The 14,438-nt window shown below is 38.0% G+C and overlaps 1 protein-coding gene and 2 non-coding genes across 3 annotated transcripts in view; all 3 read left to right on the top strand.

The window, feature by feature from the left end:
• SRGN (serglycin) overlaps window positions 1-12,874 on the top strand; it is a 16,545-nt gene extending 3,671 nt beyond the window's left edge. Inside the window, exons 2-3 of the mRNA XM_043476750.1 lie at window positions 7,235-7,382; window positions 11,983-12,874. Coding sequence (XP_043332685.1) covers window positions 7,235-7,382; window positions 11,983-12,214 — 380 coding nt within the window. The 3' untranslated portion in view covers window positions 12,215-12,874. The remainder of the gene's footprint in view (window positions 1-7,234; window positions 7,383-11,982) is intronic.
• LOC122446930 lies at window positions 8,550-8,629 on the top strand. Its single transcript, XR_006271072.1, has one exon. It is a non-coding gene; the product is annotated as a small nucleolar RNA U2-19 (small nucleolar RNA).
• LOC122446929 lies at window positions 8,752-8,821 on the top strand. The gene has a single exon (XR_006271071.1). It is a non-coding gene; the product is annotated as a small nucleolar RNA U2-30 (small nucleolar RNA).
• Window positions 12,875-14,438: the final 1,564 nt, after the last annotated feature.

Below are 14,438 nucleotides of genomic sequence, written 5' to 3'. Positions count from 1 at the left end.
GAATCCCAAATTGTTTTATTAACTCTCTTTTTCAAAGATGCCCATAAAGAAGGAAAACGGAAAATCCATGAGCAGGTGTAGCCGGGGTGGGGGGTGGGGGGGTGGTGGTCATTGCCAGACCCTGTGTCCATTCTACACTGCCTCTGAGATCACAATAATAATATTGATTCCACCAGTGTTCACTACTGTTCAATTGTAAAGTGATTTCGCATCCATTCTCAGGTAAATGGTCATCACATTACTTGTGAGGAGGAATTAATACCAATTTATAGAGAAGAAAACTGGATCTTACATTCATCATCTCATTTCCTCTTTGCATCAACCTCTTGCAAAAAATGTATGAGACTTGCCCTAGGCACATTACAACTAATTAATGGCAGAGCTGGTCACCTGATTTCAAGTTCAAATTAATGCATAGCTGTTTCTAGTGGTTAGAGATGTTCATAAATATATGTATTTTCTTACTACAAAAACCACTGAGTGAGTGAGAGGAGAAAATTGAAAGTAAACTGTGAGTTATTTATAGCTTGGGTCAAACACACAGAGTGAGGAATCTGGCAACTCCTATTTTAGATAGTGTGTGCTATTTATAATGAATGAGAATGATCTTTTTTTCCCCTAACATGGCAATTTTAAACAAGTTTTTCTAACAAACCCGCAGGCATAGTCTCCCATTAAGATAGGAATTAGTAAACTGTGTGACGTTGGGGAAATACATACTACTCAATATAAAAACGATACAGAAGATTACTTTAGCGGTAAGTTTATTTGACCCATAGTGTCAGAGGTTCTATTTTATATAGAAGGTAATGTTTAATGCATAGAAAGTGTTTTGCTAAATGAGGACTGTAGACTCTGCTGTATATGTAGAAAGAGGACAATGACAGAGACACAGAAAGAAAGGGACATGTTGTAGAGTGAGGAAGTGGTTCATATAACAAAACGTTCTTCTTCCTTGAATCCACTATGGAATTAACTAAGAGATCTGTAAGTGGGACCTCTTAGGAAGATCATTTTTCTGTCCATGAGCATGTTTCCTCTTATTTTTTAAATTACGTAATCACAAGACACTTCTCTCAAGCAAAAGAGAATCAAGATATTCCCACACATTGGAGGGCTAGAACTGTTGAATTTTCACATCCTGCCAACACTCTTGAATAAATATCAGGAACTTGGTATCTGTAACCATGTTCTTTATTTTAAAGCAGATTTAAGATCCCCAGTCTGTGTTAATCATTTTGTAATGTATAATAATGGAGGATCACTATGTTATGCATCTGAAACAAATATAGTGTTATAGGTCAATTATACTTAAAAAAGAAACCCACCTCATATTATTTTATTTATATAAAATGTCCAATTTGGTAAAAAATACAGAGACAAAAAGTAGATTGATTACCGGTTACTTAGGGATGAGACGCATAAGATATAGGAGTTGGATAGCTAAAGGACAGAGGATTTCTCTGTGATGATAAAATTGTTCTAAATTTGTGGTGATAGTTGCACATACCTATGAATATGTATGTATGAACAAAAAAAAAAACCACTGAAATGTACATATTAGAAGAGTGAATTGTGTGCCGGGTTGAATATGTTAAATACCAATAAAACTTTTTAAAATTAAAACAAATGAAGTAAAATCATCAGTCTCAAGTTGTTGTTGTTTAGTCGCTAAGTCGTGTCTGATTCTTTGCAACTCCATGGACTGTAGTCTGCCAGGCTCCTCTGTCCATAGGATTTCCCAGGCAAGAATACTGGAGTGGGTAGTCATTTCCTTCTCCAGGGGATCTTCCTGACCCAGGGATCAAATCCATGTCTCCTGCATTGTAGGATTCTTTACTGCTGAGCCACCAGGGAAGCCCCAATTTCAAATTAGATAAACATTTTTGGGGGGAAGATGGACTTCTACTTTTGACTTCTTATAAATTTTGGAACATCTTTATTGAGATAGAGTTCATATACCATATAATTCACCCATTTAAAGTGTACATCAATGGTTTTTTAGTATATTCACAAATATGTGCAACCATCACCATAGTCAATTTTAGAACACTTTCATTACCCAAAAAAGGAAACCCCTCTTGGGGACTTCCCTGGCAGTCCAGTGGTTAAGACTCCACACTTCCAGTGCAGGAGGCATGGGATTGATCCCTGGTCAGGGAACTAAGGTCCCATGTGCTATGCCATGCAGCTAATAATAATAAAAGTTGGAAAGAAATGTCTTGCCTTAAGAGAATTTTCACATTCTCTCTCTCAAAAAAAAAAAAAAGAAAAAAGAAACTCATTATAAATTTTAAAATCTGAGATGCTAAACTCTAGAAAGAATTTGTATTTTAGTTTTCTAATTTATCAAAGTTGTGTTTTTTACGCTAGTGAAAAGATACGATTTTTCATTTGGATGCTTCTTCATAAACTATTAGTTTTACTTTTCTGTTTAACTTCCTGTCTATGCAAGCACTTTCTTGGTTTGATACTCAGCCATCAATGGCAATAGAGGAGAATGTCTAGACCTGCTCTATCCAAAATGGTGGCCAGGAACCTCTTGTGGCTACTAAGCACGTGAAATGTGTGAAATATGGCAAGTCCAAACAGACCTGGTGTAAGCGCAAAATGCACACCAGATTTAAAATCCTAGTATGAAAAAAAAAGTAAAATATCCATTAATAACTTACATTGTTTATTGGATATATTGGTTTAAGTAAAATGTTTTAAAATTAAGGTCACTTATTTCTTTTTTACTTTTTAAAATATGACTGTCCTAATATTGAAAATTTTAGACATGTACGGATGGTTCCTCTTATTTCTGTTGGACTGCATTGGTCTAGATGGCATAGGGTGTGAAGACACTGCCCTCTGCTGGAGCAGATGTTGAATTTTCACCTGACTTCACACGATGAAGCTTCTAAGCAGCAATTCATTAGATGCCGAACTTCTTCAAGAAAGAATCAGGGAGGGAGAAAGAGCTAAAATGTATTAAATACCTACCGTACACAAAGGCTTGTGCTAGATGTGTCACATACTTCTATCTTGTTTAAACTGGAACTCTTTGGAAGTGAAAGTTGCTCAGTCCTGTCCAACTCTTTGCGACCCCGTAGACTATACAGTCAGTCCATGGAATTCTCCAGGCCAGAATATTGGAGTGGGTAGCCTTTCCCTTCTCCAGGGGATCTTCCCAACCCAGGGATAAAACCCAGGTCTCCTGCACTTCAGACAGTTTCTTTACCAGCTGAGCCACCAGGGAAGCCCAAGAATACTGGAGTGGGTAGCCTATCCCTTCTCCAGTGAATCTTCCCAACCCAGAAATCAAACCTGAGTCTCCTGCATTGCAGGTGGATTCTTTACCAGCTGAACCACCAGGAACTCTTTGGGATACTATTATTCCCATTTCAAAGATGAGAAATTGAGAATCAGAGAGGTGCTCAATGGTGGGACAGGAATTTAAATTTGGTTTATCTCTATCAGAGATAGGTCAATAGGTCATTGTTATCCTCCTCTTCATCACAGAAACTAGCATTTAAAGAGCTCTGACCATGGTGCTAGGTACTATTCTAAGAACCTAATATTTGTATCTTATTATTAGATCTATTACTGTCCCCATTTTATGGATGAGGAAACTGAGGTACAGGGAGGTTATAGTTATATAGCTAGTAAGGGTCGGCCATTGTGATGTCATCTGGCAACCTTACCTTCAGCCTCTAAGCAGTGACAAAGCTAACCCATTCTGGATGACTAGTTTCCCAGACCAGAAATTTGTAAGCTATATTCAGGAACTATGTGGAAGAGTATGACAGAGTAGTAGTCCTAAAATAAAGAAAAAAATGAAAGCAAGACAGAAAGAAAGAAAGAAGGAAAACAATGGGAGAACATTTACTTTCTCTTTTTTTCCATTTAAAACATTTACTTTCTACATTAGAGTCTTTGCTTTGTTTATATTTTAAAAGAATACTGTTTATTACAGTAATTTAGAAAACAAAGTGAGGAAAAAAATCACCCGAGCCTACCACTGTAACTATTTCTGAGTATTTCCTCCCACCCCCCATATCTGTATATGTAGTTGCAATAACAACTATTATGCATAGAATGGCATTCTGCTATTTTTAACTCATTTTTTAATATAAATTTTCCTATGATGCTATGTAGTCTTTTCCATAGCTACTACTTTTTTCTGTTTGGTTAATATTCTCTCATATTAATGCCTCATAATTAATCTCAGTGTTTTCTCTTGTTTTGATTAGTTATTTACTGTTTTCCTATTTTAAATAATACTAGGGTGAACAGCATCATGAATTCTTTATATATTTCCCTTCATATATATGTATATCTTAATGAAAGCTAACAAAGCTGTATTTATAAAATTAATCAGAAATATTAACTAAGACAAAGTTGAGTATAAATAAACATAATAGAGGTTCATAAGGAAAAAGAACATTTTGCAAAATTCTGTGGGTCTGCAGTCTTTTAGGAACAAAGTCCTTGGCCATCCCATTGAGATATAAAGTGAATTTCACCTTGGTAGAGGCTCCAGTTTTCAACCTCTGATAGTTGAGAAGGGAAACAACTTGTGCATACTCTCTGAAAAATACACTCAGAAGGAAAAAAAGAAAACTCTAAAATTTATAGTCCCTAGGGGTTTGGGTAATGAGATTAGCAGTAACTTTTTTTCTTTGTTTGCTACATTTTTCAAAGTTTTAAGGAATATCTAAATAGACTCTCCACTTTTAGGAGAGTACTATAAAAGGTAGAGAGCCCTCTAGACCCAGAGTTAAAGTCAGAAAACTTTTGACAAGTAGCTGCATGAGTCCATTTACATAAAATCTAGAAAATGCAAACTGATTTATAATGACAGAAAGCAGACTGATGATTGAGCGGGGGTTGGGGGGAGTCAGGAGAAGGGAGGGAGAAGGGCAGGGTCACAGAGGGGCACAAGAAAACTCTGGGGGATGTTGGATATGTTCATCCCCTTGACTGTGGTGATGGTTCCATGCTGTATCCACTTGTTGAAACATTAAATTGTACACTTTAAATATGCACAGCTTATTGAATGTCAAATCCACCTTAATAAAGCTAGTAAAAATAAAAATAATTAATTTTGAAAAATACATAAGTATAACTCAAGAATCTAAAAGTTCAAACGGATATGCAGTGAAAAGTCAGTGTTCTTCCTTCCACTCTCTTCTAGCCACCAATTCTCTCCACCAAGATGATCAGTTTGTTGTGTATCTTTTAAGAGGTGTTCTGTGCATGTAAGCTTGTATGTAAATAAATTCCGAAAATCCACAGCACATACAAATGGTAACACAAAATGCATAGTGTTCTTTACTTTTTTTAACCTTGGAGGGAATTCCCTTGTAGTCCAGCGGTTAAGACTTCATGCTTTAACTACTGAGGGCATGTTCAAATCTCTGTTTGGGGAACTAAATTCTTGCAAGCCACATAGCATGGCCAAAAATACATATATATGTATACACACATACACACATACATATACATATATGTAATATGTATACACACATACTTGGAGATTATTATATATCAGTACCCAGAGAACTGCCACATTCTTTTAATAGCTGCACGTTAATTCACTAACATTTAATTTTATAGTCTTTGGTACTGCAAAAAATATTGCAGTGATTATCTACAACACTGTTCTTCATTTTATTTTGTTTTCTTAAATATGTGTTATCAGTTGCATCTCAATCTGTACGGAACAATAATGTACTGGGCTTTAAAACTCTTGCAGGAAGGGGGACCCCTTCCATGGCCTGAGAGTGGATTCTTGTCTAACACGCAGAAATAAATTGTCCAAGAAGACACGTATACTGAGAAAGCAAGAGACTTTATTGGGAAGGGACACCGGGCAGAGAGCAGCAGGGTAGGGCACCCAGAAGAACTGCTCTTCCATGGAATTCACAGCCTCAGGATTTATGGTAATGGGGTTAGTTTTCAGGTTATCTCTGGCTAGTTATTCTGACCCAGGGTCCTTCCTGGTAGCATGCACATCACTCAGCCAAGATGGATTCCAGTGAGGAGGATTCTGGGAGGTTTGTAGGACGTATGGACTGTCATCTCCTCTTTCCTTTTGACCTTTCCCAAATGCTTCCGGGTGGTAGCTTGTTAGTCTGCGTTCTTTACCAGGACCTCCTATTGTATGACAGATAACTCGAGCAAGTGGTTATGACTGTGCTTGGCCAGGACAAGGTAGCTTTAGTCAGTGGTGCCCCTAACAAAATCTCCTTTTCTGCTTTTCAGGAGTTTTAGATGTGCTCCTTCATGTTAGATGACGATTAGCTGTACTTGTGTGAATCAAATATGTACTTGAGGTGGGGAGGAGATGATCCTTTGGCAGGGTAGTGAAGTATTTGTCACCACCAGGGCTCCATCCTTGCTAAACTGAGGAATGAAATTTATTCCATAAATTAATAAGAGATCTCCTATATAACCTCTTAACACAGGATATGGAGCCTTTTATGTAGAAATTAAAACAGGCTGTGAAAGCCCAGCTTTGGTGAACAGAAGAGCCTTGACTTTTGAAATCTCTGACTAGATCTGAGGCCAAAGAAAGAGATTAAGTTTTTAATCTGCTTTTCATTCTCAAGAATACCACATGGCCCCAAAGAACTGGGGTTCTGTAATATTTCAGGACTACTTGGTACATTTCTTAACCTTTCTGAACATAATTTGACTCATCTGTATCAGAAGAGACAGACTTTGGGGTCAGATAGAAGGTTGAATTCTGGGTGCTTAGTACCTATGCAGCCTCAGTTTTCCTTTGTATAAAATGGAAATAATAGTACAGAGACAATAATAGTTAGTAATATTAGGTGTTTATTTACTGTGTGCCTGGCACTATGTTAAGATCTTTACATGCATTTTCTCATTTAATTTTTGTGACCAGCTTATGAAAAAGAGACACTTTTAGTACCTGAATTTTCTGGTGGGTACTCGGGGAAGTGAAGGTTTCACAGGTCACCAGTAGCAGAGGCAGCTAACTGCCAAAGCCTATTCTAATGTTAAACTCTAGGCTACTTTGCACAGGTGTAGTATGAGAAGGATGAACTATGTATAAAGGGCTGGGAAACAATGGGTGAAATGGTCATAAAACCTGTTCACACCTTACCTACCAAATTTAAAATCTATTTAACTAAAAATTTCTTAGGGAAAGAGTGATTAGAAGCTGTGTAAGAGATACTTATTGACCATGAGTATTGACCATGAGGTTTCCTTGTTTGGGCAGGTTCTCCTGTGCAGAAAGCCAGGTACCAGTGGGTACGCTGCAATCCTGACAGTAATTCGGCAAACTGCATTGAAGAAAAGGGACCTGAGTTTGATCTACTTCCAACTGTATCCAGCAAAATCCCACCTCCAAGGGCTGACCGTTTCTCGTAAGTGGACTTTCTTGATTTTACTTTTGTCAACTTCTGTTGAGATCTTGGCATGGAGGTAGAAGGGTTGCCCAGAGTGTTTTTTTTTTAGGCTCTTGCTTCCATGGTTCAGTTTTCACTGCATAGTACAGGGTGAAACTGTAGTGTATTTACTGGTATATGAGATGCACAAGAATACATGACTCACACTTTTGCAAGGTCTTTTTCTGGTGGCAGAAACAAAAATTGAATATTTTTCACCAATAGATATTGAAAATAATTGAACATTATTTTATTAATGTAAATAGAGTACATTATATATTAAAATCCAGTAGGAGTCTATCACCTGAATGGATAAACAAAATTTGATATATACATAAAGTGTAATATTATTTGACCATAAGAAATAAGTACTGATAAATGCTGCAACATGGCTGAATCCAGAAAACATTATGCAAAGTGAAGGAAACCAGAAGTGTACAGAAATAGGCAAAATCCATAGAGACAGAAAATAAAGTGGTTGTCAGGGGCTGTGAGGGAGGGAGGAATAAAGAGTGACTGCCATTAGGTACAGGATTTTTGAGGGGTGATAAAAGTGTTCTGTTTAGATAGTAGTGATAAAAAAAAAGAAATTAGGGGAAGGAAGAATAAGTGGCTGTGACTCATAAAAAAGAAAGCCATACCTCCTCTTGATCAAATAAAACCTGCCTTATACTTGCAAAAAGGATCCAATAGGAATTCATAAGTAACAAAAAATTGAATTGTATTAGAGCCCATTATTTCACTGAATATCAAAGTTGCACGTGGCAAAGATATATTATGAAAAGAATTATCATAAAAGTTTTAATATTCAGGCTTAAATAGAAAGTAACTCTCCTGGGACTTCCCTGGTGGTCCAGGAAGAATCCTCCTGCCAATGCAGGGGACGTGGGTCCAATCCTTAGTCCAGGAATTGAGATCCCACATGCCGCAGAGCAACTAAGCCCATCAGCCACAACTACTGAGCCCACGTACTCTAGAGCCTGTGCTTTGCAGTAAGAGAAGCCACTGAAGTGAGAAGCCTGCACACTGCAACTAGAGAATAGCCCGAGAGAGTAGTTTTCAGCCTATTGCCACTAGAGAAAGCCCACTCACAGCAATAAAGACCCAGCACAGCCAATAAATAAATCTTTTTTTAAAAATAAAGTGGATCAATTATGAAAATAGCCAAATCTGAGCATCTGAAGACCTCCTGGTCTACCTGATGCATGATCTCCATAGTTCTGAGAAGCAAAGAATAATGTAAAATAAGGTGTGCATGTGTGTAAAGGCAACAATGGATAACTGAGGACCTATTGGTAGGTGAGTGAGAATTGGCTGCAGGTGTGTGTATAAAAGGCTGATCAGTTCTGAGCAATGATGAAAAGGTTTTACTACAGACCTTTATAACTATAAAGATTTCTACACTTGATCTGAGCTCTAAATTAAATTAAAAAAATAATAAATAAAAGAAAATCACCCTTCTGAAAGCCACATAAGTCATTGTGTCCAAACCAGTTAAGCCTATTATCACTTTGGGGATACTGGCAACCCCATTTATCACTGAACTTATATCATCACCATCCTCAAAATACAACTCTGCAACCCTGTGCTTCTGTTTTAATTCTCCAGCACAAAGTTTGAACCTGATGTTACAACATCCTCCATTATTTTAAGTCATGGATTTCAATACTAATTCATTTAATCTAAAATACTAGAGGAATAACCTAAATCCTCCAAAACAGCTATTTTATACTATTTCTTCCCTCCTCAAATCTCCATAATCTTCCACACTCTTTGACATAAATTGTAGCAATATTTTTTTGGATCTGTGTCTTATGGAAAAGGAAACAAAAGCAAAAGTAATCAAATGGGACCTAACTAAACATAAAAGATTTTGCACAGCAAAAGAAACCATTGGCAAAACAAAGAGATGACCTACTGAAATGGGAGGAAATGATATGACTGATATGGGGTTACTATCTAAAATATATAAACAGCTCACATGACTCAACATCATAAAACAAACCACCTGAAAAATGGGCAGAAGATCTGAATAGACATTTTCCCAAAGAAGAATGGGCAACATGCACATGAAAAGATGCTCAGCGTCACTAATCACCAGAGAAATGCAACTAAAACCCACAAAAAATATCACCTCACCCCTGTCAGAATGGCTGTCATTGAAAAGACCACAATTAACAAATGTTGGTGAGGATGTAGGAAAAGAGAACTCCTGTACAGTGTTAGTGGGAATGTAAATTGGTGCAATCACTGTAGAAAACTCAGAAAACTAGAAATGGAGTTACCATATAATCCTGCAATTGCATTCTTAGATATTTATCCAAAGGAAATGAAAACACTTAATTTGAAAAGATATACGTACCCCAATGTTCACAGCAGCATTATTTACAATAGCCAAGATGTGGAAGCAACATAAGTGCCCATCAACAAGATGAATGGATGAAGAAGATGTGATACACACACACACACACACACACGGACACACACATTGGAATACTACTCAGCCATAAAAATCCAAGAGATTTTTCCCATTTGTAACAACATGGATGGACTTGGAGGGTATTATGCTTAGTGAAATAAGTCAGAGAAAGACAAATATTGTGTATTACTTATATGTGGAATCTAAAAAAATAAAACAACTTCATGAATATAACAAAAAAGAGATACACAGATATAGAGCATAAACCAGTGGTTACCAATGGGGAGAGGGAAGTGGGGAGGGGCAAGACAGTGGCAAGGGATTAAGAGGTACAAAGTACTATGAATAAAAAAATCTACAAAGATGTATTATACAACAGGGAATATAGTCAATATTTTATAATAGCTATAAATAGAACATAACCTTTAAATAGTTTTTTTTTTTTAATCTGTATAATCTTCCTTTTTCTCAGCCAGTAACTTTCCTTCCTGCTCTGAAATTCCTGTCACTATGGATGCATAGCCTCTCCTGTGTCAGTCTTGGACTCTTTTGCTCTCAGATGCATTTCTCCTTCCCCATCCCTGCTCTGTATTGGGTGGAAGGATGAGGGCTGATCCCTGTGATCTGCATTTCTCACACTCCCAGATCTGTGGCCAAGTTTGGCCAATGGGATGCCTGGAAGGGAGATTGCTCAGCATGGGTGGCAGGGAGAGAGAAGTATGTTTCTTCTCATTCCTGCCTTGCTGGCACCTCTGGCAAGGCTAATATCTCATACATGACTTCAGCTTCCACCAGTGCTCTTGGTCCCTGGGCTTAGGTAGTACCACTTTCTCTACTGTCCTTCTAGCCCAGGGAGAGAAGTGTTTTCTTTCTGTTGCTCATTTCTGGAGTTCCTCACTGTTCCCTATTTGGCTTTCCTTCTTTTCCATCTCATGTGTAAGCAATTCCCTGTCTTAAATATTTAGGTTAAGTTTCCTGATTGGACTCTGACTGTGGCAGCTTCTAAGGCCACCTTCCTTGTGCTGGGCATCTTATTTCATGCACCTTCTCCAGGACTCTAATTCTGCAGTCCACACTCTGAAGCCAGCATTAGTCTGCAGACATTCTCTAGCATCACCTACTTTTAGGTAAAATCTTCTCTTTGATTCTGCTTCCTCTCCAGCTGTTGCCCCTTTCTCTGCTTACTACCACGCCTCTCCTCTCCTCAACCCCTTCTGGTTCTACCTTCCACCCAGAATGCTTGGTGAAAGCACTTACTTTTCTTCTTTTTCTTTTTATATTTTTTGGCTGCTTGGCATGTGGGATCCAAGTTACCCGACCAGATATCGAACCTGAGCTCTCAGCAGTGAAAGCTTGGAGTCCTAACCACTGGACCACCAGGGAATTCCCAATTTCAGTGCTTTTTTATTTTCCTTCACACTGGCAAAAATTCTGAGGGAATTTAAAGCTTTGTAAACATTTAAACTGGGATTCCCTGGTGGCTCAGTCTGTAGAGAATCCACCTGCAATGCAGGAGACCTGGGTTCGATCCCTGGGTTGGGAAGACCCCATGATGGAGGGCATGGCAACCCACTCCAGTATTCTTGCCTGGAGAATCCCCATGAACAGAGGAGCCTGGCGGACTACAGTCCATGGAGTCACAAAGAGTTGGACATGACTAAGCGACTGAGCACACACAAACTGAAATGTTAACATGTTGGTATATATAATTCTTGACTTGTTACCAAGAATTACCTAAGAGTGAGCTTTGTTGAAGTACTGTGAAGTTATTAGAAGTTCTGTAGAAATTTTAAATTAGGAAAAATATCATCTATCTACTGAGTGGGAGAAAGTGTAAAAATGGGGCCTTTTCTGTTAAAAAAAAGAAAAAGAAATTCCAAATATAGGATTGTCATGTTAGTGATAGCATTTTGTATCCATCTGCAATGAGCAGATGTGGAATTGATAAAGGCAATGAGTTAGTTACAGTAAGTATATGCAAACATGTGGAAAGGCTGACTTATTTTTTTGTTTCAAAGCATTAAATAACTGGGAAACTTCTAACTTCTAATTTCAGCAACTGAGTCACTACATTTACTTTCTTACCTTAAAAAATGTTTTATGATTATCTTTTTATGTCTCAAACTTTAATGATTTTTCCCCCTTTTTTTCTTACTTCAGAATGACGAATTCCAAGAATTTGAATGAAGTCTTCCCTCTTTCTGAGGATGTCTCAGGATCAGGCTCTGAAGCAGGATCTGGAAGTGACTTCCTAAATGAAATAGAACAGGAATACCAACCAGTAGAAGGAAATGATGCTTTTTATTACAATTTTAGATCTGGGGAGAGAAATTTGCGCTCATACAACCAGGACTTGGGGCAGGACGGACCAGAAGAGGATTTTACTATATAAAAGAAAGGGTTTCCCATCTTCACACCAGGCAATGCATTTTGTATACCATGGTTAAATGATTAATTTGAGGACAAAAAGCTTTTTAGAAAATTTAAAACATCTGAAAAGGATTTTTCAGTTTTATCATCTTTTTTCTCATGGATTCTTAAAGCATCCTTTATCTATCCTGTTGTCTTGGAAAATACCTGCATTTCTTATGTATCATATTCAACAATATCACCATGAAATTAGTGAGACTCTCCATATCTATAAAATTGCTTTAAAGAATAAATTATACTCTTTTTAAAAAAATTTAGTTTGAGAAACAAATTGAGAGGCACTAGTTCATATCTAAGTCTTCATGAGGCCGACTCTGATTATGAAATCTAGAGATGCCCCTTTTTTGTGAAAAACACAGATGCAACATACCATGAATGTACAGAGGAGGTATTTAACATGTTTTACAGTATGAAGTTAACTGTTCTAATATCACCATCAAATGTTTTTGCGAGCTAGTGGACATTGTTTGCTTTGAAGTATGATTGCTGCCACATTTAGAAACTTAACACCTAAATTAAAGCACAGTTGTGCTCTCAATACTTCATGCTGTGTTACCTTTTCCCCTGGATATCTATGTATTTGCAAACAGTCTATTAAAGCAGAAGTATTATCAAAGGGTTACACTGTCTGGGCTCTCTTGTGTTCATGAAAGGATTATTTTTGTTTAAATGTTTCTAGATTATCATCAACTGTAAAGTTACTTTACAGTGAGACCAAATTTTATAACTAGAATCAAATCCTATTAACTAGCAGATGAAGAAAACAATCATTATACAGAAAGAGGGTTATTCTTATCCAAACACTTCCTCTTCTTGAAAGCTATACTGTACCCATCCCTGTTCCCCCTAGTTTTGAAAAGCCTGTCAAGGATCCTGCACTATCTAGATCCCCTCTTCAGAACTGATACCTTATTGAAATTAACCTCTGTGTAAGAGATGCACCTTGTCTAAGGCCACACCTCTTCTCACAGCAACCTTCACCCAATGCCTGGTCCATGTGGGCATATAGATACCAGATTCCTCCCCTGAACTTGGAACAACTTGGCAGGGAAATCACAGGTTCAGAATTCCCTGAGGATTTGGCTGAGGCTTTGTTGGGACTGCTTTGTAGCTCGGTTTCTTCTTTTACTTAGTCTTGCTTCCCTACACCCCCCCCGAGAGAGCTCCCTTAGAAACTTTGTGCACACTAGTTTTCATATCAATATCTCTTCCATGGAGATTCCAACCTGTGAAAGTTGGTGCTAGGACAGGGAGAAAGCAGTTGCTAAAATGAGATTTTGGAGCTGGATCACTTACTGTCTTGGCTAGTAATGAGGACCCTATCCCTGGCTATAAATGTAGAAAACACACAAGAGAGCATTGCAATTATTCAAACTTGCACTGATGATGAACTGGGATGGTGTATCAGTGGAAGGAAGTGCACCAGGATGCAGTATATGAAACATCTGAGAATATGGAGAAGTAGTAATTATAAAGATGATGGCATTAGATAGCTCTTGCTGGAGGTAATTAATGAAAGATCAAGGATGGTTAATTAAAGACTAACTGTGAAAACCAATGGGTCTCCTCAGCAACATATTAAGAAACTCTCTTCTGCAGTGGGAGGGCAGGAAAAGTTGAGGCCCAGGCCCAGGATATAATCAGAAGAATAGCAGAGTTCAAGAATGTTAAGGTGCCACTCTAACCGAGTCTGTTACACAACATCAGGACCCTGATTTGCAAAGTACTGGACCTCAGAAATGAGGACATCTGGGTAGAAATGTATCTGGGTCGATACATTCAGAATTTGAACCCCTAAACTTCTTCAAACCCTTTGGTTTTATAGAATAGGCCCACTCCTTAAAAATTAGTGCTTTCCTCTGGCTTGAAGATGGTTAAGAGGCCTCTGCCCTTTAAGACCATGTGCACTCTCTCTCAAGGTCTGCCCTGCCTCCCTGCATAGCCAACAGATCCATAACTAAAGTTACAATATAAACCAACAGGAGAGTGTTGGGCCTAGTAAGGAGGAAAGGTGAAGGTTCTGCAGAACTTAGTTGTTATGCACCTCAGAAGCCAAGAGAGTGTCTATGAGACTTAACTCTATTGTTGTTTGGTCGCTAAGTCACGTCTGACTATTTTGTGATCCCATAGACTATAGCCCGTCAGGCTCCTCTGTCCATGGGATTTCCCAGGCAAGAATACTGGAG

Source organism: Cervus canadensis, chromosome 8, assembly GCF_019320065.1.
Source record: "Cervus canadensis isolate Bull #8, Minnesota chromosome 8, ASM1932006v1, whole genome shotgun sequence".
NCBI classification, from domain to species: Eukaryota; Metazoa; Chordata; class Mammalia; order Artiodactyla; family Cervidae; genus Cervus; species Cervus canadensis.
This window is presented reverse-complemented; position numbering and strand designations above follow the sequence as displayed.